Source organism: Harmonia axyridis, chromosome 1, assembly GCF_914767665.1.
Source record: "Harmonia axyridis chromosome 1, icHarAxyr1.1, whole genome shotgun sequence".
In the NCBI taxonomy this organism is placed as follows: domain Eukaryota; kingdom Metazoa; phylum Arthropoda; class Insecta; order Coleoptera; family Coccinellidae; genus Harmonia; species Harmonia axyridis.
This window is the reverse complement of record NC_059501.1, coordinates 20,911,666-20,933,550: the sequence shown is the minus strand read 5'-3', so window position 1 is coordinate 20,933,550 and position 21,885 is coordinate 20,911,666. Positions and strand designations below refer to the sequence as shown.

Sequence of the window (21,885 nt, the reverse complement as noted above, 5' to 3'; positions counted from 1 at the left end):
CCCAGCAGTGCCGATTCAGAAAGTGATGCGCAGCCACGACGAAATCTCTCGGGAAGGCACAGAATATCTACAGGATGAAATATTTCAAAAAAAAAAATCAGATATAATACAAAAAGGCGGGCGTTTCACGTCTGTTTTTTCTACGTTCAACGAGTTTTGGAAATACGACGAGTATTAGAATGCCCTAAGGCTTCAGTTTTCCCTGAAATCCAAATTATATAAACATATAAAATGAATATCATCAATTCGATACTTATCCCAAGAACTTGCTGAATTCTTTGATTTCAAGTTGACAAATCAATATTAAGGGAAAAGAAATTTTGTGTGGCCTATATCTATAATCACAATATCTATTTCGCTGTAAGATTGATCTTCAGGTACTAATGATAAGGCTCACAAACATTTTTCATTCATCAAATAAAAATTTCAAATATACTTAAGTTTCCTGAGTTTATTATTCAATTCAATAGAAAAAATAAATAGGTATGGGAGAACAATCACCAGTTAGTTCATACATCAACTGAATAAAAGAAATACAACTCACTCGTACATTCAAAAGCTTATAGTTTTATATCCACCCTTCGATAAAATATAAAAAATTCTACACCTGACAATCTATTTCTGATTTTTTTGTTTTTACCTAGATAGGTAAAAACAAAAAAATCAGTTTTTTTAAGAAATAGATTTCACAAATGGAAAGAAAATTTTTATATAGATCTTAAGCATCTGCTTAAGATCAGTTTGTTGTCAGGTGTAGTAGTTAGTAGTTGGGTGTAGTTTGGGCGCCATAAATCTACAAGATCTCTGATATACAGTTTTCCCAAGTTATGAAATCTTTTCATTTCACTTCATTGAACAGTTGAATTCATTAGATTTTCACCGAATTAATTTGTGTAAAAATCGATACCGACACCGACAATGTGTCATTCATTTTTTTTCTAGCTGAAAGGGATCGTCAGATCCTCTAACTAGAAATAAAATTAGGCAACTATGGTATGTCCCTATCCTAGCTTCTATGTGAAGTAGATTAAATACAAACATAATCTACTGGTAGCTTCGAAATGATTACGTTTTAACCGTTGTTTGAATAAATATTGTTCGGATATCCATTTCCGAATCATATTTACTCAATTCTGTTATGCGAATTAATTTTGAATTTCAGAAGGGTCATCAAATAGTTTTAGTCAGGATAAATAAAATTATAATTGAGCAATCGGCCAGTACAAAATGAATAGGGATCAATTTATGTGCGGAAATAAGTCATCGGTCATTTCTATATTTAGAGAGTTGCACAGGTTCCCAAGTTATGAAATCTTTTCATTTCACTTCATTGAACAGTTGAATTCATTAGATTTTCACCGAATTAATTTGTGTAAAAATCGATACCGACACCGACAATGTGTCATTCATTTTTTTTCTAGCTGAAAGGGATCGTCAGATCCTCTAACTAGAAATAAAATTAGGCAACTATGGTATGTCCCTATCCTAGCTTCTATGTGAAGTAGATTAAATACAAACATAATCTACTGGTAGCTTCGAAATGATTACGTTTTAACCGTTGTTTGAATAAATATTGTTCGGATATCCATTTCCGAATCATATTTACTCAATTCTGTTATGCGAATTAATTTTGAATTTCAGAAGGGTCATCAAATAGTTTTAGTCAGGATAAATAAAATTATAATTGAGCAATCGGCCAGTACAAAATGAATAGGGATCAATTTATGTGCGGAAATAAGTCATCGGTCATTTCTATATTTAGAGAGTTGCACAGGTTCACTCCCAATCCACAATTCTCCGAGGAAGGGAAAGGAAAAGAAATCGTGCCACCTAGCTATTTATTTCTTGATAACGCATCAATCCAACAAATTGGCTTTCAGAACTTCTTGGAGAAATGCCCATCGATCAGGAACCATTGAATGACGATATCGTGGGTGGTGACCCTTATCTATTGTCACCAAAAGAAAATATTCTTGTTATACTAACTCGTGCAGTTTCAAAATTGTTATATCTGAAAAGTCTAATGATTTGACTTTTCGAATAAATTTCGAACTGACAATAGATATGGGTTATCATCCACGATAGAGTCATACCGAATGCGATTTAATTTTGTCAGAAATAACAGGAAGGAATACCGAAAAATTCAACTAATATTGAGGGTGCTGCATTATGCATTATTCGTACCCCCTGAAAAACACATGCTTGTCGTCGTTTCCTTTGCTAAATTCTGCCGAATTTTATTGCATATTTTGGGCGGCTTTTAGATGCTTCATTTCAACTATCATTTTTATTCTCAATTCTCTATTCAAATATTGATTCTTCAGAAGAATGCAAAATAGTGGAGAAACAATTCCATTTCACAATTTCTATCTTATCATTTCAAAGAAATGAAAGAAGGATTATCTTTTCTTACCAAAATCGATTGTATTACATTTTAATCGTGAAATGTTTATGCAAAGTTAGTGTTCTCATGTTCTAACTCTTAAAATTCACCTTTTGATTTGAGGATTTCAAATTAAGTTAATGAAAGAAAGATATATAATTTTTAATTTTTTCATGCATTTTTTCAGCACTAGGTAATACCTATATTGATGGTGACAAAGAATGATGGCATTTATGAACAGATCTGTTGATCTGTAGTGTTGGTAGAATCAGCGACCTTCTTTGTTTTGTGAATGAATATTTCCCCCATGTTATTATCAAAATTTTCAACAAATTTCCTTCAATTTTACATTTATCAGTATAAGACTCCGATTACCCAATATATATTTGTTAGGGTGGCAGTTTGGCTAGCGACAGCTCTGCTGCTATTTCTACCCAACTTCACATTATAATGGTTTTCGAAAGAAATTTGGACAGAGTTCAGAACACTGACATTATTATTTCAGGTTTCATAAGAATTCACAAAAATAACTTATACGGGAAGTAGGTTTCGTAAAAAACCCTTGTTGAATTACTCTCGTTCATCAAAAAGTTATTAGTTAGTTTGATATATTTTCTTGCGGACATTTTAATCTTCATGTTGGATACCAAGCGAATTTTTCATGTCCGAATATTTTCATTCTTTCGTTTAATACAATGTCCAGGCATACCAGTGGACTTCGTTCACCATTAAAGTAGAACAGGATATTGCGATACAACTTTTATAGAGTGAAATAGATGAAAATTCTCACCGTGTGCTGAAATGAAAGCCATTTCGGTTCAGAATATCATTTTCGTTTCAGAATTCAACAAGCGAGACCTGAAGTTAATGGTAGTGTAAATGTTCAGTAACGCGAAACCTTCAGTACATGCTCTGGTTAGAATTTTCATGTGTTGCGGATAATGCCTAGATATTATTGTACTCCTATGCAGTGAAAGAATACAGATTTACAAAAGGAGGCTCTCCTATTTATTAAAATTGGGACTTTCAGTATTTGGCGACACTGTTCGTTATGCTTCAATATTGCGCTGCATAGGTAAAGATTTTTGAAATTATTATGATATATTATATATAAGTTGTATGTATTTTATAATAATATGTTGATGATAACAGCTTACGTTATCTTACGAGTTATTTTGGACAAGATAACGCTTGGGAAGTGGGTGTAGCAAAAATTAATCCATTATTTTTCCAAAAGATGGCTTTAGTTATCTGTATCTCGCGTTATATGATACCGATCAGGTTCCACTATTTGGTGTTAGAAGTATGAGATTTCATACTACAAAAACTTCCTCTACAGTTTTTTTGATATTATGACTCATTTTAGTTTGAGCGCTCGTCAAAGCTGCTAACTAGCAAAGATAAAACACGCTCAATGCTGGTCTCAAGAAAAAGCTCGATTATTGGGTACCACACGAGTGAGCGCAAAAAAACCTCATAGGCCAAATTTCCATCAACGAATCGCTGATGAATCGGAACAAAATAGAATCATTTTTGAAGCGGTTGGTAACTGGTGATGAAAAGTGGATCAATTACGACAACGTTGAGCGAAAACGGTCGTGGTTGAAACTTGGTTAGCCGGCAGAAATGGTGGACAAGCTACGATTGACGGTCTGGAATGTTTTGCTGTAGGCTCGGTGTGATTGGCAGGAATTATTTACTATGAGCTGCTGCTCTACAGCACAACTGTCAATTCGGAACTGTACTGTCAACAATCGGACCGTCTGAAGGAAGCAATCTCCTAGATATGACCAGCTTTGGCCTGAAGGAGAGCACTTGTGTTCCCACAGGACAACGCCGGGCCACACATACATCGAAAGTGACTCGCCAGAAGCTCCGGGAGCTTGGTTAGGATGTTCTTATGCATCCACATCATAGTCCTGACCTGATTACCAACTGTTCCTGTCCATGGCGAACAATTTTGCTGGTGAAAAATTCGCTTCAACAGAGGCTTGTTAAAATCGACTGTCTCAATTTTTTGCCAATAGGATGAGGGCTTCTACGAGAGAGGCAATATCATTATTACCTTGAAAATGGCAATAAGTTATCGAACAAAACGGCGCACATTCGATCTGAATGAAATTATTCTATATATGGTGATGAAAGCCTTGTTTTTCATCCAAAAATAATGGATGACAACGCCTGTGCATACTCTCTATAAGATTGTTGAAGTCACGTTGATCAATTTCTCCCCAGTGTTGCGTTAAAAGCCGTATTAGTTCTTCAATTGTGGGTGGAGGTGTTTGCTGAGAATCTAAAGCTTTTTGTAGATGATCCCAAGCGTGTTCAATGGGATTTAGGTCTGGCTACCGAGGGAACAGGGCTAAATGCGGAACACTATGGATTTTTAAAGTTTCATCGGTAATTCTTGCAAGATGGGTTGGCACATTATCTTAAAAAAATAAAAAAAATTGGCTCAGTAGTAACATGAAACATAAGAATATTATTGTCAATGACTTATTTTGAGTAAATCACCGCATTCATAGTAATAGTAATAATAAAGTTTAATAGTAATAGTAAATTTTATTCGCCATCAAGAAAGAAATTAATAATAATAATACAAACATCAGGAACACAGCACAATATATCTCAATGCAAGTTAAAATTTCAATCCATCAACACGCAGAAGACAACACAAGTCAGAACTCGAACCTCAAAAACTCGTCAACAGAATAAAATACGTTCTCCAACAACAAATTCTTGACATTTCTCTGAAGAACTGATTTTGGCAAACTCTTCATAGATTGAGGAAGCTTGTTGTACAGTTTAATGCACCAGTATTTAGCTCTATGAAAATTGCTCCTGAACTCATCTCTGTGTCTGGTGTTGTACGAATGGCAATCGCTGACCTAAGTGAACCCATTTTTGTTTGAGTGAACAAATTTCAAGCAATCCAGAATGAAAACGGAGACAATGATAAGTATCCTATGCTTCTTAAATAATTCTCGACAGCTATGTGTTTTTGGTACACCAATCAAAATTCAAATGGTAGCATCAAGTACCAACAATTCTATACGTCCATTGAAACCAGTGCCTCTCTAAACAGTAATTGTACCACCTCTGAACATATGAACTTCCTCAACCGATCAGCGATTTCAGGATGGGTCCTTAACCAAAAACGTCGACTATACGAAAACCGTCTATATCTTGACTCATCCATTACAGACATCCATTGTTCGCTCCAAGTCACATGCTCATTGGCACATTTCAATTGAAGTCGCATATGATTTTGAGTTTGTGGAAATCTTCGCAAAAATTGTCGAGAGTCAAGTTTGGAAGTCTGCGGCGAACTGTTTCAATCGAAACCAAAACACCACAAGCGTTCAAAAGCCGTTGTTGCATGATTCGACAAGCACTCAAAGGCACTCTACTAGTATATACAGTCAGAAACCGATCTTGTGAAGGAGTTGTAGACCTTGGGTATCGTTCAAACGGTCTTTCTATGACGTTTCAAGTTTCTCGGTATCACCTAAGTTTTCACTAACTTCAATGAAATTCCGTTTGATAAGGTCCCACTTCGATCATACCAATATTCGCTGTTCGCCCATAAGGCGTTCTTAGGTTATGAGGCTTATCGAAATGAGAAGTGTACTCTTCAGTCTTCAGACTGTGGCAAAAATACCTAGTAAGATGAAGAGTTGAAAATGATGAAAATTAATATATAGGTACTCCGTATTTCCCTGGCAACAAAAAGCTTATTGTTAAAATTTGGTTTGTATATGTAGGTAATAGGTATATTTTTATATTATCTGAAAATCACTAAGAATATGATTACCTTCAACCAGAGTACGTGTGGACAGTAAGTCGAGATAGTCCTTCCACGTATGCAACAAAATCAGTAAATCCGACTTTGCTATTTCTCGCCCCAAGAGTTCCCTATCATTAGATTCTCTCGCTTTGCTATAACGTGGTTCTATGGGGTTCGTCCCCAGATGCTGGGCTCGTATTTATTGCACAGAAGAGAATACTTCGTCTCATTTTTAACCCGAGTCCTCGAGACTCATGTAGACCCATATTCAAGGAAAATAAACTATTAACATTTCCTTCTATATACATGTTCAATTGTCTAATTTATGTTCAGCAAAATGTAAAAAAACTTGAAACATATACAGATTTTCATAGCTACAATACTAGGCATGAGGATATTTTATGTATTCCCAACCATAGATAATACTAAAAAGTATGAGTCGTCACCTATCTTCACAGGAATTTTATAGTCACTTACCTAAACATTTTAAGAGTATTGGTGAAAAAAAATTTAAGAAAAAAGTTAAATCAATGTTGATTGAAAATTGCTTTTATAATATTCAAGAGTTCTTTACTAATTCTATCATTTAAGATTTTTTTTTTAATACTCACTTTTACCAGCATTGTTCTCTTTATATTTTCAATATGTTGTGTTATGTGTTTTCTCGTTGACTATTCCTATACATTTGTATTATGTGTTAAAGGAGAAATAAATTATTTTAATTATTATAACATTCGGAATTGAATCTTAGGATTTTTATCCAACCATTGAAATTAAACTTGGAGATGCCAGTAACAACAGAGACACCCTTAACAATAACATCTTCTGTTGAAAGCAGCTGGTTGCATAAAAAAAATTAGTGACCTTTTAATTCAATTAAGAACGAATTCTGCGACCGATTCTCGCTCGTGTGGAAAACCAAATTGAATTTCCCACTGCTGAATTCTGAACGGATTATATGAATTAAGTTTCTAAACGAATTTTTCCGATTAAATTCGTATTTATGTTGCAGAAGTTGCCCTCGAGAGCAAACACAAGAAATCGATGAACGGTGAATGATGAGAATGGTCTCGAGGTCTATGAAATGAATTTTCTTTCTGGAAAATTTCTTCGCTTCATCTCCTTCTGAGTTCACTCGATTCATGTTTGATGCCGGAAAGTGTGGCAGTAATTAATATTTGACCTCGATCAATTTGTTTATATTGAAAACATTGGTTCTCCAGTAAGTTTCAACATGTTTTTGAAGTTTATTGAAAACTGTAGGTATTTTACCTATTACTGTGGAATTGTACGAACTTTACGAATATTTAGATTCCTCTGTAGCTCATTTGGTGAAGCACTGGACTAGAGATTCGGATGTTGTGGGTTCGAGTTCCGCTCGAGGAGGTACTTTTTCCGGAATTGAGCAATTTTTTTTTCAAACCGTGATATATATAATTATAATATTTAACTCTTACAGTCGATACAACCATTATTTTGTAAGGAATACTATTTGAAAATTATGAATTTCTATGAAATATTTGAATCGTTTATCATATTCAAGTTATTGTTATGTACTGATATGAAAACTTCCATTAATTTTCAATATTTCAGCTTACATTACATTATCTTCGTAGTCAGTGGTTTTCGCCTTCCAAGTGGTTAGAAAATAAGCGAGCATTTTGTTGTGAAACTAGATGATATACTGGGAAAATTTGCCGCGAGAAAAACCTATGTCTTTCTCGAGATGGGCATGCAACCGAAGCTGCGGTTGAAAGAAAGTAACAAATGAATAGACCCTTTCAAACACATTTTTATTGCAACTATTGTATAACTTTTATCCTTATGCCAATAGGATGAGGAAGTACCTCATTGTTGCAACTGTCAGTGTTATTACAAAGAGAACAGGTGAGAAAGTTATTGGTTTCAGGACATTTGCTATGATCAAGGGTACAGCCCCTTTCATATGTTGGCGATTTCATATTTTTATCGGCAAATTTTACCAATTGGTAACATAATGATCCATCGTCGCACACATTGGTAGTGTCGTCCACACCCAAGGCACAAAGTGAGTAGATGTCTGTGCTTGAACACGAGATACAATCGAGTGCTTCAGCTGAAAAGAAGAACGTTTTTGAATATATGGTTTAATTCCTAGAGTTTAAGTTAAGGGATTTCCAATAGTAGGTTCAATTCTGATATCGAATAAAAACGAGTATATTTCAATAGAGATCAATTCCAATTTCATTGTAAAGAACTGTCATTTATGAAAATAATATCAACCAAATAGCCGCTGGTTGCAGCACCATATCCTTTTCATGCAATTGTCCACGAGCAATTCATAAATTTGCGGCTGTATGTTCTCGATAACTTTAAGGTCTTGAATCGATTGTAAAGCATTGACATAGACCTCATTTTCCACGTGGCCCCCAAAGAAAAAAGTCTAAAAGCGTTATCTCACAAGATCTCGGTGGCCAATTGTTATCATCTCTTCGAGAAATATGGCCAGGAAACTTTTTATCAAATTTCCATTTCGTTTTATTGTAAATGAATGTAGTAAATGTCGTCTACATTTGTAACAACAACTCAAATTTTTACACCACTATTGCCGGTCGAGAAGGTGCTTCAGGTCGAACCAAATGTGTTTTAGTTTTGCGAACTTTGTCTGCAAAATTTTGACCATTTTTAGCCCTTACGTAGTTTTTACTTAACAAATATCAAAAGATAACAGCTTCTTTAGTGACAACTGTCGACGATAGCGGGCTATTCAAAATGAAACTATTATTAGAACACCTTTTATATACAGTAATCTGGTCAACTGAAGAACGAGTGCTCAAAACCTCCTGAGAATGAAATTTTATCAATAATTGGAATTCGTCATCAGCAACTGCTCCAAAAAAGTACAAAATATTGTATTAGCATTCAGGAGCAGCTTTTAAAAAAAATCATTTTAACCACAAATCAATTTTAGTTTTTGTTTTTCAAAACACAGTAATTGAGCATTTAGGAATATAATGATTCTTCAGGTTGTGAAATATTGAAGAAAAATTTGATAAACTTACCATAATAAAAATAATACTGTAAGCAGATACCAAGCAATATGAGAGTTCTCATCTTGCTTCTCTGAAGATTTTATTATACAATGAATAAAGTTCCAAAAAATATTGATGTACCTATATTAAAAGATATTATATTTGAATTTTAACGACAGTCATCTATTCGGTTCAATGAAGCTTGAAGTATATCCGTACATTATCATAAAATTTGCAATTTCCAAGCATTTAATTCAGAACTACATTTCCATATACCAGGTGGTTCAAAAGTCTGGAAACGGTGAATTTATTTCGCGATCAGGTGGAAAGTCGGCATTCTGATATTGGAGTCTTTAGAAATTTCGCCCAGAGAATCGATGGGCCCATCAGATTTTGGGTGCAAAAGGGCCTTATACGAGATAAGAGTTGTAAGAAACTAAAAATATTTCAGGGAGAAAGATCATTGTCTCAAACCAAATTTTCAGGACAAAATCATGATTAGTTATCCATAAACGTGTTATAGGCCATCTCAGTGAATCACTCTGTATACTCGAATTATCTCAACCGAATCGGATCTCTATATACGAAATGAGTTATGCATCTGATTATGCGATCAGCTCAAAATCGTGCACGGAGCTTGAAATTATTATTTCATATCAAAACCCAAAGTCAATTTAGTAGACACTGAAATATTGACAATTTGAAAGAAGCTTGAAATTGTCACTTTATATCCGAATGCAAATTTTTATATCCATCAAATATCGAGTTTTATAATTATCAGGAAAACAATAATTCTAACGGCCATATTATTGGTAGTATCCTGGCCATTAATGAACTTAACTGCGTCATTTGAGAGCCTAACCTACCCTGAAAATTTCAATAAGCTGTCTTGTTTTGGGATTGATCACCTTTACGGACGGACAGAATGGAATGTGAGGATGTGTTCCTCAGCAGTCCAAATTTATCGTATATATTTTTGGCTCAAAATAAGAAAATTACTGAAATTGTGACAAAATTAATTTAATATCTCTCTGATTCTTCTCTGATGACCCTGAATTTTATGGAGGTATGTAGGAAATGAGTTGTATAGGGTATAGTAAAAAGAAATCTATGATTTTCACAGGAAGAACAAGAATTCGATTACTATAGAATGATCCGAAATAGATTGAATATTTTTTCAATATTTTGTTGCCATTTTGAAGGTTTTTATTCCTCTCTAATAGAAGCTCGACTACCTATTGGCAAAAATTGGGATAGTCAATGGACAATGTCATGGACAAAAACATACGGTAATCACATGGCGCCAGGTCCGAACTATAAGGTGAATACATAAGAATCTCCCAATTAAGCTCCCTTTCCCTATTGGCTACAGCTGGCCCAGCTTCTATTCAATTCCTTTCTTCACACGGTCCAATTGTTGACAGTACAGTTTCTAGTCAATATTTGTTCTGTAGATAGTAAATAATTCTCTGCCAATCCCTCCAAACACATAGCAAAGCCTTCCAGACCGTCAATCCACTGGCCGTTTCCACCGGCTCACCATGTTTCGACCACGACCGTTCTCGATTGACGTTGTCTTAAGTGATCCAACTTTCATCACCAGTTAGCAACCGCTTTCAAAATTGATCAATTTTGTTGCGATTCAGCAGCGATTCCCAGATGGAAATTCGGTCCATGAGGTTTTTTGCGTTAACTCGTGTGGTTCTCATACATCCAGCTTCTTCTTGAGATCGGCTTCATGCATATGATTGTAGGCTTGGTTAATCGATCGTCTAGAGGTATGATTCGATTACCTGGCCTTTCGTCTTTTCCTCCGTGACTTTGTTGGATTTGTAATAATCAAACTCTTTTGAATTATTTACATCTATTTACAAAGCCACAATTATACAGTAAAAACTCAGTATTGAGAAGATTCTAATAACGTCCTAATTACAAGTTTCTCACTTCTTCTTCTTCTTCTTCTTCTCAATTTAAGCCTAGGGCTTGTATATTCCACTTTAGTCCTCGGTGGAGGTAGATATCCAGGAGTCTTTCCAGCGCTTAGGGGGTCTGCCGACAAGTTTCTCACTACGGTACTCAATTTCGTCTTCAACTCTAGTTTTAATTACTCGAAACGTCTTTGTCGTACTTCAAGTTTTCGGTCGTCTCGTCTTTGATTTGTTCGCGACTCTTCTTTATCTAGTCCGCGAACCGTCTTTTCGTCTTACGTATTAAGTTTCAACCGACAGAACTTACTCTTACTTCGACTTAGACCGAACTTTACTCGTCTTCGTCTCAACTTGAACTTTTCCCGTCTTCGGCTTAATTTTAACTGTGCTCTTTGCCGATTGGAGCTTACCTTATCTCGAATATCGACCTCCCTTCTTTCGGCTTGACCACACCCTTAGGGAAAGTACTATCCCCTAGTACAATAAGAATTTTGCCGAACCGCCCACAAAGATCTTCGCGGATTCCTGGGAATCGAATATTCTCGAAGGACTAGAACCTGATACACAGATGTGACACATCTGGTACGACCGTAATTTTTCCGAATTTTCACAACCCCCCAGTAAATCTCTTGAAGATTTACAACTCCATGACATATCCTCGACACCTCGAAGAATAACACATCTTTTTTACATTATATGTACAATAACAATTCGTTCCCTGTAAAAATTACAGGAACGAAATTGTTGAGACCAAATTCGAGCCTGAGTAGCTGTTTCAGTATCAGGATCATAAACACTATCTGTATTTTCAACCTCCTGGCTTGCATTTTTGTCTTCATCGAAAGAAAACTATTAGATAAGTAAAGCTTATTTTCACTTCACTACTGTCCATCTTAGACTCGCGCTCAAAACTAAACTGTGTCAACTAATCACAAAACTGTCGAAAAAGATTCTGTAGTGAGAAATCTTACCTTTCTAACACCATATAGTATGAATGTTAAAGTTGATTCATTCTGTATAGTTTTCTTTATTTCGCATGAAAATTAATAATAATATGACGAGAAGAAAACTGGATCATTGAAAATAGTATTTTAAATGATTCAATGTCACAAATATATCTAATGAAATAAGCCTACGATATATTCGATTTTCATTCAATTTACCATGTCACCCACATAAAATCCTTCCTCCTATCGACAGCAGTTGGAAGAATTCTTTTGAGAGGGTTTCGTCTCTATTGAAAGGACATCCGGAGATTTTATTGGCTCTCCTCAGTTCTACACAGAAATGGCCTTGATGTGAACACGAGCGGATGTTTATTTTTATTTTCGATACGAGAAATCTAGACTAACAAATCGATTTCTATTATGGGCGTTTGAATATTCAATAGCACTTTTTATTTGAAAATCTTATTTTTTGTGAAGCTCTTTGAGTTCGTTCAATTTCGATTCGCTCGTATTGTTTCTGTTTCAAATGTGAAAACGTGTGGGTTAGAATTGTTATCGAAAGAACTACAGCCATCTTTTTGAACATTTTTATTCGCGGAACGGATTTCTGGCTTTCAGAATAGAAATATTGCATGCAATCTGAATTGAATTTGACCAGGAATTTATAATCAAAGGATTAAGTCAGAGGAATCGATAACTGTCGGATTGAAATGAGCTACATATAAATTTCTGAAAAGATTGATAACAATCAAGAACCTAATTCACTGAGATCGGTTATAGAAAATGCCATGAAAGTCCTGAGGAATAAAAAAAATTGTCTCTTGGCAATTTCACTCTTTTCTGAAAAGAGTGGTATTTTCACTAAGAAAACATTTTATTTCATAATGTATCTCTTGTTTTGATAACTGACTTTCCGCCTCCACCCTGGTACCAACTCTCTAACCTCATCTGGAAATCATGAGAGTATCCTAAGGACTACAGAGAAAAACATTCGTTCCAATATTCAAAGAGAACTTGGAGTCTTGGAGTGCAACAGCTAGAGAACTCTTTCACTCATCTCTCACACCAGTAAAGTCTTTTACTATGTCATCCATAACATTCTGTAATCATTTTTTATTCCTCACATTCCAGAAGGGCAACCATGTTTTTCCCCTGGAAAAGGAACAAGGGAACAAATTTTGAACACCAGGCAACTCATTGAAAAGGCTAAATAATTCAATTACTTTTCGGAGTAATAGGCTAGAAAGAGGGAGCTTACGTCATATTCAGTAATCGAATTTTTTTCCTAACATGAACTATTAAATTTGACATTAGAAGGGAACACATATTAGTGATACGATATCTCACTCAATTCGCGGTTTTCTGAAAAAAAAAACACATATTATGTCCCATAGTGAATCATCCATATTTACTCAAAATATATTGAGATAAATACCTGAATATATCAAGCTCGCCAAACGACGGGAAACAAGCGATGACACTAGAAGCGCAATAGGTGCCAAAGCTTGGATTTCAGCTGCTAGATACAGAAAATGATAAATATTGTTCTTACTCTGAAGTCGATTATGGGGAAAATATCGAATTCCAAATTTTCATCTTCAATCAGAAATAACTCAAATAAATATATCTCATTCAATATAATAATCATTTATGATGATATAGTAAATTCGTGGATTTGAAAATATATCACAATCTAACAACGTCATCTAATAATGTTGGAGACATATAAAAATTGTGTAGTCTTCCTCTATCTATGCTTAGAACTCTATAAATATTCCACTTTATCTTTGCTTCAAAGACTATCAGAAGCCCTTCTATAAAATAAACTGGGGACACCTCTGGAACAAATTGGAGGAAAAGGGAACACCGAAACACCTGGTTCAACAATATCAGGAAAACATCTCGAGAATCAGAATTGATCGAGCTTTTCAGAAGGGCTTAGGACGAATCGCCTTTATTATTCAAGGTATATGCGAATATATTTTGAGATGGGTTTTGGATGAGTGGCTGGGTAACATGTCAAATGGTGGTAGACAAATCAATATCCTTCGCTACTTTGATCACACAGAAATCATTGCGTTAAGGATACCAAAAATGACAGAAACTATAGACAGGCTGTCTTAGGGATTCACGGCTTGGCTTGATATTTGAGCTAATTGACTCAATCTCAAGCCAAGTAGCTTAAGATTGACTTGAAATCAACCGAAGTTCAAGTCTAGTAGTAGTTTTTCAATGTTAGGCCAGGTATTTATATTTATTAAGTAACACGACTCAACATTGAAAAACTACAAATCAAGCTACGACTGGAAAATATATAAACTGAAGACTAAAATAATGATGATAAATGAACAAGAAAACATATTGGCATCGGAATGCGTCTCTATATGGACTCAGGTTTATTTTTTCAAAGTATATTTCCACAATTTGGAAGTGTTGTTTTGGATTTAAACGATTCAAAATAATTCGCCAAACCATTCAAGACAAACATGTCACTTCAGTTTGACATTCTCAACAATCTAACTACAGATATTAACCATCGAAACTTCTCACCCGATACATTTCGACGGTGTAACTGGCGAGTGAGCTGCAATCACTCCTACTCCTTCTGTCGGACATATATAACCGACGTCTTGACTTCAAGATAGAAGAAGTGATGAAGGTATACAGCTATTTCCACTTAGGTCTATTGTGGAAGGCGAAGTAATCTGTTATGAGTTTTATTCCGTCGGCTTGGGAGATTATAAGCAATCAAAAAGTATATTTCATGACCAGTGCTAATAATGAGCTTTTCTTGTCTGCGATCGACCGATTGGCTTCCTCTAACCTGTGGCGTTGGGGAATAGTTATTTATAACATAGCGTATTTCTTGAAGATCTGAAGACTCATAGATTGGATGCAGTAGATCAGATACAGGATTGACAGAAACAGGACATGGATGAAACAAAGTTGCGTTCTGGAAACAAGCGTACTAGACGAAAAAAGAGTCGTCCTAAGATGAATGCTTATGTAAAGGGTGTTTTTTTAGAACTATAGAACTTTAAATTGCAATAAAACAACGATCGATTATTCGATTGGCATGAATTTCATTTATCCGCAATATAATCTTGTGGCATTACATTTTGGATCTGATTTCTGGCATATGACCGCCACGGCTGGCTTGGATGTAGTCCAATCTGGACGTCCAATTTTTGATGACTTTTTCCAACATTTGTGGCCGTATATCGGCAATAACACGTCGGATGTTGTCTTCCAAATAGTCAAGGGTTTGAGGCTTATCCGCATAGAGACCAATGACTTTACATAGCCCCACAGAAAGTAGTCTAGTGGTGTTAAATCACAAGATCTTGGAGGCCAATTCACAGGTCCAAAACGTGAAATTAGGCGGTCACCAAACATGTCTTTCAATAAATCGATTGTGGCACGAGCTGTGTGACATGTTCCACCGTCTTGTTGGAACCACAGCTCCTGGATATCATGGTTGTTCAATTCAGAAATGAAAAAGTTAGTAATCATGGCCGTATACCGATCACCAATGACTGCAACGTTCTGGCCATCATCGTTTTTCAAGAAATACGGACCAATGATTCCACCAGCCCATAAAGCGCACCAAACAGTAAGTTTTTCTGGATGTAACGGGGTTTCGACATACACTTGAGGAATAGCTTCACTCCAAATGCGGCAGTTTCGTTTGTTGACGTAGCCATTCAACCAGAACTGCACTTCATCGCTAAACAAAATAAAATTGACGTAGTGCGCGATACGTATTCCGCACAGAACCATTATTTTCGAAATAAAATTGCATCTTTTGCAAGCGTTGTTCAGGCGTGAATCTATTCATGATGATTTTCCAAACCAAACTGAGAATAAATCACTCGACACCTGTTAAATCGGTCGCCATCTTGAACAATAATGCCAACTTAAAGTTATATACCTCGGAAAAAAAAAACACCCGTTACAGAAATTATAACAGCGATATGACCCATGATGGCTTGGGAAACAGGTTGAATACTTTGTAAATATAACAAAGAAAAACTACTTGAGAGGAAAGCTAAAGGATGTCAATTAAACAAAGGCTCTCGGGAGGACCGTGAAGGAGATTAGTATAGAAAAAGAAACTCATGTGGTTGCCGATGATGCTGCTCAGTCGATTGGCCCTCAGGCAGTTCTTGATCACTTTAGTAGGTTCTTTGCAGAGGTAGGGGAAAAGCTGGCTGAAAGGATGAGAAAAACTAACAAAGAAATACCGGGTGATGAACGGAACGCCAGTTTATTCGGTTTCATTGAAACGAATCAGTTTGAAGTTAAAAGTGTTACTGAGAACTTGAAAAATGGAAAGTGTCCGGGAGTGGATGGAGTGATGTTCCAATTTTGACATATTATATTTTTCGTATTCATGCCAAATTAAGTCATTTTTGAGATGACATTTGAGAAGGTAAAATGTCTCGATTGTCCGTTCAAGTTTGTTGTTTCTCGGAAATTTTGTTCATGACATCAATCACAAATGATTTTGTTAAAAATGTCATTGGCGAAAATGCCAATCAAAAATTTTCATATTATAATCGAGACATTGTTGCAGCAGAATTTTATCCCTACCTAAAATGTTTTTTCGATTGAAGTCACTCCAGTGTTTCTTCAGTTATAAATAACCTGTCTTCGTTTTACATCTGTTGATAGATGAGATATTCATATAGAACCATTCATTTCAGGTTGAGATTCCGGATCAAAAATACCCACTACATGGATTTCCCACCCTGAAGCCATGCATGAAAACATCGAACTAAACTCCACCTACACAAGGGCGGAAGATCTCTACTCCGCGTACTTATCCAACAACTACAGTGACATTTTCCTGTTCTCCAACTACTCCTCTTCCAATTTCAACATCTCCAATTTCCCGATTCTTCCTGCCAACTGGGGACCCAAAAGAGATCCCTTAGAAATCGTCATCCCAATCACTGTCATCTACGTCATCACCTTCTTCAGCGGTCTAGTTGGCAACATAAGTACATGTATAGTTATCGCCAAGAACAAATCTATGCACACCGCCACAAACTACTATCTGTTCAGTTTGGCCATATCGGATTTGTTACTGCTCATTTCTGGACTACCACCTGAAATCTATTACGTGTGGTCTAAGTATCCTTATATTTTCGGTGAAGTTTTCTGTATACTTCAAGGTTTTGCTGCTGAGACGTCAGCAAACGCAACAGTTCTCACTATCACAGCTTTCACGGTGGAGAGATACGTGGCTATCTGCCATCCCTTCCTGTCTCACACCCTCTCCAAGCTGAACAGAGCTGTCAAGTTCATTGTGGCAATCTGGGTTGTCGCGTTATGTCTGGCAATACCGCCGGCCATGGGTTTTGGCGTGGTGTGCGAGCAGATAAACGGCACGATCATTGACGAACACTGCGTCTGTATGGTGAAGAGGCAGGTGATCCCTCACGCCTTCGAGATCTCTACTTGTGTCTTCTTCGTGGCGCCCATGTCGCTCATAACGGTCCTCTACATCCTGATTGGATTACAGCTGCACAAGTCCACGGTTGGTCCTTCGAGAGGGAATAGCGTCAAGATGAAGTACAAGGTGTATAAGCCGGTTACTACATATGGGAACGCGCAGGCACAGGCAGTGGTGGTGCTGAACGAACCTGGCAGTGAGAAGGCGGTGGTGAAGAATCATAATGATGACGATGGGAGGAAGAATTTCGCGAAGAACGCACAGGCTGCCAAACATGTTGTTAAGATGCTAGGTGAGTAGTGATCATGATATCGTAGGCAAATACTTTGCTTTTCTATATTTGGTGTGTATTATTGAGAGATACTAGTGAATAAAAAATGATTCAAAGATCGACTCTCAAAAAATTTTATTTACAAGGTGAATGCTTTGAAGCGAGCCAAGACAACAGATTGATTAACCGACTGTATTTGATCATCTTAATTACTGAACAAATTATTGAACCATTTATAACATTAACTTACATATTATGTATATGGTGAAATGTGGTGTGATCATAGACACCTGCAAAATAGATGATACAGCAAATCTGAACAAATAATCAAAAATACGACGTATGATTGAATGAGGCAATTGATTCGCTCACGCATTTCCTCAAACATTTTCGAAATAGCTTAGTGAACAATTTCTATAATGAAATATGTACTATCAAAAGGGACTCAAAAATATATGGGATGATTAAAATGCGGCCATATTATATTATTATATGAAAACTATAAAAGTATTCATTCGAATGCTAATCAATGCTGATTGTACATTTTCATACAACATAAATATTAACATTTATACTGAAAGATTAACAGTACATACAAAAAGGAATCTTACATCTAACATCTAACTGTATAAATAGATGTGTTCACAACTTTTTTCGATGATATGACGTATGGTAAGAAATATACTGAAAAATAATGAAATATGGTAGAGTATGAGCAGAAAAATATACAGAGTAGTGTATTGGATAGACAACAAAATATATTTTGGCATAGTTGAATTTTGTAAATGTCTTGTAGGATATAGTTATTGAATTTTTTTTTTATATATAACAACTGTAGGTTGGATCGAGATGAAAATTTGCTTGTAGAATTGAAATGTCCATTTGAAGCATGTTGATTGTATATCGAGAACCATGGAAATTCAAAAAGTACACCGAAAAAAAATTTTAAATGTTTTTGCGGACAAAAACACGATGAAGTTAAGATTTTGATTGTTCAAAAGAAGTAACAGTCGTAAGCACCGTGCAAGATTTCTAGCATATCACATCATAAGAACTTTTGAAAATTCAAGAAGAATATTGGAAAAAAAATACCGGATATTTTCGTGATTATGAATGCGCAGTGTTTCATGTTGTTAACTTCTCAGTAAATTCAAGCCGAATTTAGAAAACAAATCCCAATATTTCATTGAAAACAGATCCGATTGAGTTGAAATTTTTTGTGTATATGGAGATGAACAATTTCAAGTCTCTTGCAAAATTTGGAGCTGATATCATAATCAGAGTCATGAAACATTCTAGAAAGCACTTGCCTTGCGGACGTTAAGGAGCTTTCGTTCGCCAATTGTACCCTTGGAGGCCACATATATAACTATATACTGATCTACGGTATCCAAAGGCGGAATGAATGAACAAGCGCTTAGAAGCTCCTGACTTCACGTGTGTGCCTTCCTCATTTTTTATTCACTTTTATTGCAATTATGAAGCAATAATTATACCACAAGAGTAAAGTAACACTCAAGAATAAGGTAAGCGGGACATAAGTTTTATTGAAATTACAATATAATTCATCTGTTCTATCTTAAAGCTCCTTTCGGCATGGCTCCTAAAGCTCACCCCGCACGAAAATATAATGTACAATAATTAGAAATTTCCTCCCTTCCAGTGTTTCAACGTTTCAACCAATTATAAACCATTCGGGAACAATATGATCAAAATAATCCAAGAAAATTGTTGAAATTCTCGCGCAAATATTTCTTCTAAGTCGGGTATTTTTAGGGCCTACAACTTCTCCTCCCCTCAGTTCAATTCGGGAGATTTGGAGTAATAGACGTACTTTTAATTACGCTCCTGGAATGGAGGCCACCCTTGACAGTTAGTTGGATGCTGGAGTGGAAAATAATCTGGGTTCGGAAGACTGGGCCTAAAAATTGCACCACGCCTACGTGGTCTGTGTTTTATGGCTTTTTACTTAGGGCAGACATCGATTCTGAGTGGTTACTTTCTTTTGAATATAATCAACTCTACTTCAGGCTAGAAGTTATTTAATATTCAAATAGAAAAAATATGAGGAAAGCACTTAAGTTAAGTCAGGAGCTTTTAGACATTTTTTCTCCCATGTGCCAACTGCACCCTTAGAAACCACACAACTTTTTATAGCTATATGTTGTTTTCAAGGATGCAATCAGCACATTGCTTTCCAACTGATTTTTTGGATATATGCTTGAATTTTGTATGGTTCTGATGACGCTATCAATACAAATGTTTGCACGAAGTTTAAATAACTCATAATACACTACGCCAAGCTAGTCTCACCAAATTCTGAGCATGACCTTGGAACCGTGATTATTCGGTTTGGTCGTCGAGGTGGAAGCATGACCGGGATATTCCCATGATTTTCTTAGCATGATTTTACTGTAACGAACCCATTTTTCATCTCCAATCACTATGCGATGCAGAAATCCCTTTCATACTTGCCTTGCAAGCAGCTGTTGACAAGTAAACAAACGCCGTATTCGGCTTCAACTCGTACGGCAGCCAATGTCCTTGTATCTGATTCAGGCGTTTTGAAATGGCTTGTTGCGTCACTCCCAATGATCTTGCTTATTCTTGTTGCGTTTGACACGAGTCTTGATCAAGTGAGGTCCAATTCTGCATCTTTGTAAACCTCTTGACTGTGAAATGACGTGGTGGCGGGAAATCTAATTATATCGCTGAAGGCTTCATTGAAATTTCTGGAAAAAACATAAAGAAAAGGAACGTCTGACTAGGTGATAACAAAGATGTCTTCCTATTCGTAACAACCTCAACCTCTCAAGATATTATTCAACAACATCCACAAAGGACGTTTACGTCGTTTACAATCGCAACATATCTATTATCAAGTGGTTGAGCATGTCAGCATCTGGCATTATTCCATCTAACAATAACGAATTTGTTGTTAATGTTTACAATGAACGAGTTTACATATGATCGAATATTTTTAACTTTAAATTGTCGACTATGATTTTGATTTTATTGAATATCATAACCCCACTAGTGCGTTATTTTGGCATTAAGATCAGTTTTGAGTGGAATTTTAGGCGGGATTTGATGTGTTTGGTCGAAACATAAAGTAATAAACATAGATAGAGGGAGTATACGCAATTTTTACATGTCCCAAACATGGTTAGATTACGTTGTCGAATTGTAATATATTTTCAAATCCACAATTTTACTATATCGTTTGGAATGTATATTATATTGAATGAAATAATTTATTCGAGTGATTCCCGATTAAACATGCAAATTTGATTATTTGGAATCCGATATTTTTCCTAATTGTCGAATTTATAATAAGCAGAATATTTATTTTTTTCTGTATTTACCTGCTGAAATCCAAGGTTTGGCAACTTTTGCTCTCCTAGAGTCATCGGTTGTGTCACGTCGTTTGGCGCGCTTTAAGTTTGTTTTCTGAATTTCTGATATATTTAGGTATTCATCTCAATATATTTTGAGTTGATATGGAACGTTGATTCACTATGGGACATAAGGAGTGCGTTTTTCGTGGAAAAACTCATGAATTGAGTGACAAAATTTGCTCAATGAAAATGACATATGCTCTCTCTATCTATGTTTATTACTCTAAGGTTAAGTAAAGTTCTTATAGTGTCTGAAATGTTTTACAAAAAATGCTATACGCTATGAAATTCGTGTAATGAGTTTCATCACCTAATGCATTCGGCATAAATTCAGTAGTCAAATGGCTTCAAACTGAAGCAGTCGTAGATGAAAAAACTTAACTGATATGGAAACCAGAAAGGTCAAATAATGTGGAAAAACCCCTGAATCGTAGTATACTGCCAACTTGTCCCATATAAAATAGCTGAATCGACGAATGCGAAACTGAAATGTAAAAAAAAATCTGTATCTGGACTTTCCTAATTATGCGGAAGCCGTATCTTTATTAGCCTCCGAGAAATAAACGCCAACATAGTGCTCGACTAAACTGTGCAGTATTTCGACCTTTCTCTTGATTAGGTACACTTTGTGCTGAATCGACGCAGTATCTCTGCGAAAAGGCAATACATACTTACTTCACGAATGGTTATCACGACCTTTCC

General features: G+C 35.8%; 2 protein-coding genes across 4 annotated transcripts in view; one reads left to right on the top strand and one right to left on the bottom strand.

The window, feature by feature from the left end:
• LOC123688947 (pyrokinin-1 receptor-like) overlaps positions 1-21,885 on the top strand; it is a 108,656-nt gene that overhangs the window by 70,547 nt on the left and 16,224 nt on the right. For all 3 annotated transcript variants that reach the window (XM_045627702.1, XM_045627704.1, XM_045627703.1), the window contains exon 2: positions 16,763-17,806. In XM_045627702.1, the coding sequence (XP_045483658.1) occupies positions 16,816-17,806 (991 nt within the window). In that variant the 5' untranslated portion in view covers positions 16,763-16,815. The remainder of the gene's footprint in view (positions 1-16,762; positions 17,807-21,885) is intronic.
• Positions 7,945-9,352, bottom strand: LOC123688948. The gene is made up of 2 exons (XM_045627705.1): positions 9,212-9,352; positions 7,945-8,265 (listed from the first exon to the last, which is right to left on the bottom strand). Exons 1-2 carry the CDS (start codon positions 9,261-9,263, stop codon positions 7,973-7,975), a joined length of 345 nt encoding a protein of 114 aa, XP_045483661.1. The 5' UTR covers positions 9,264-9,352; the 3' UTR covers positions 7,945-7,972.

Excerpts from the sequence above, each read along its gene's own strand:
- LOC123688948 (XM_045627705.1), bottom strand. The coding sequence starts at position 9,263 with ATGAGAACTCTCATATTGCTTGGTATCTGCTTACAGTATTATTTTTAT. Across the intron at positions 8,266-9,211 it reads ACAGTATTATTTTTATTATG|CTGAAGCACTCGATTGTATC; the intron begins GTAAGTTTATCA and ends TCTTCTTTTCAG.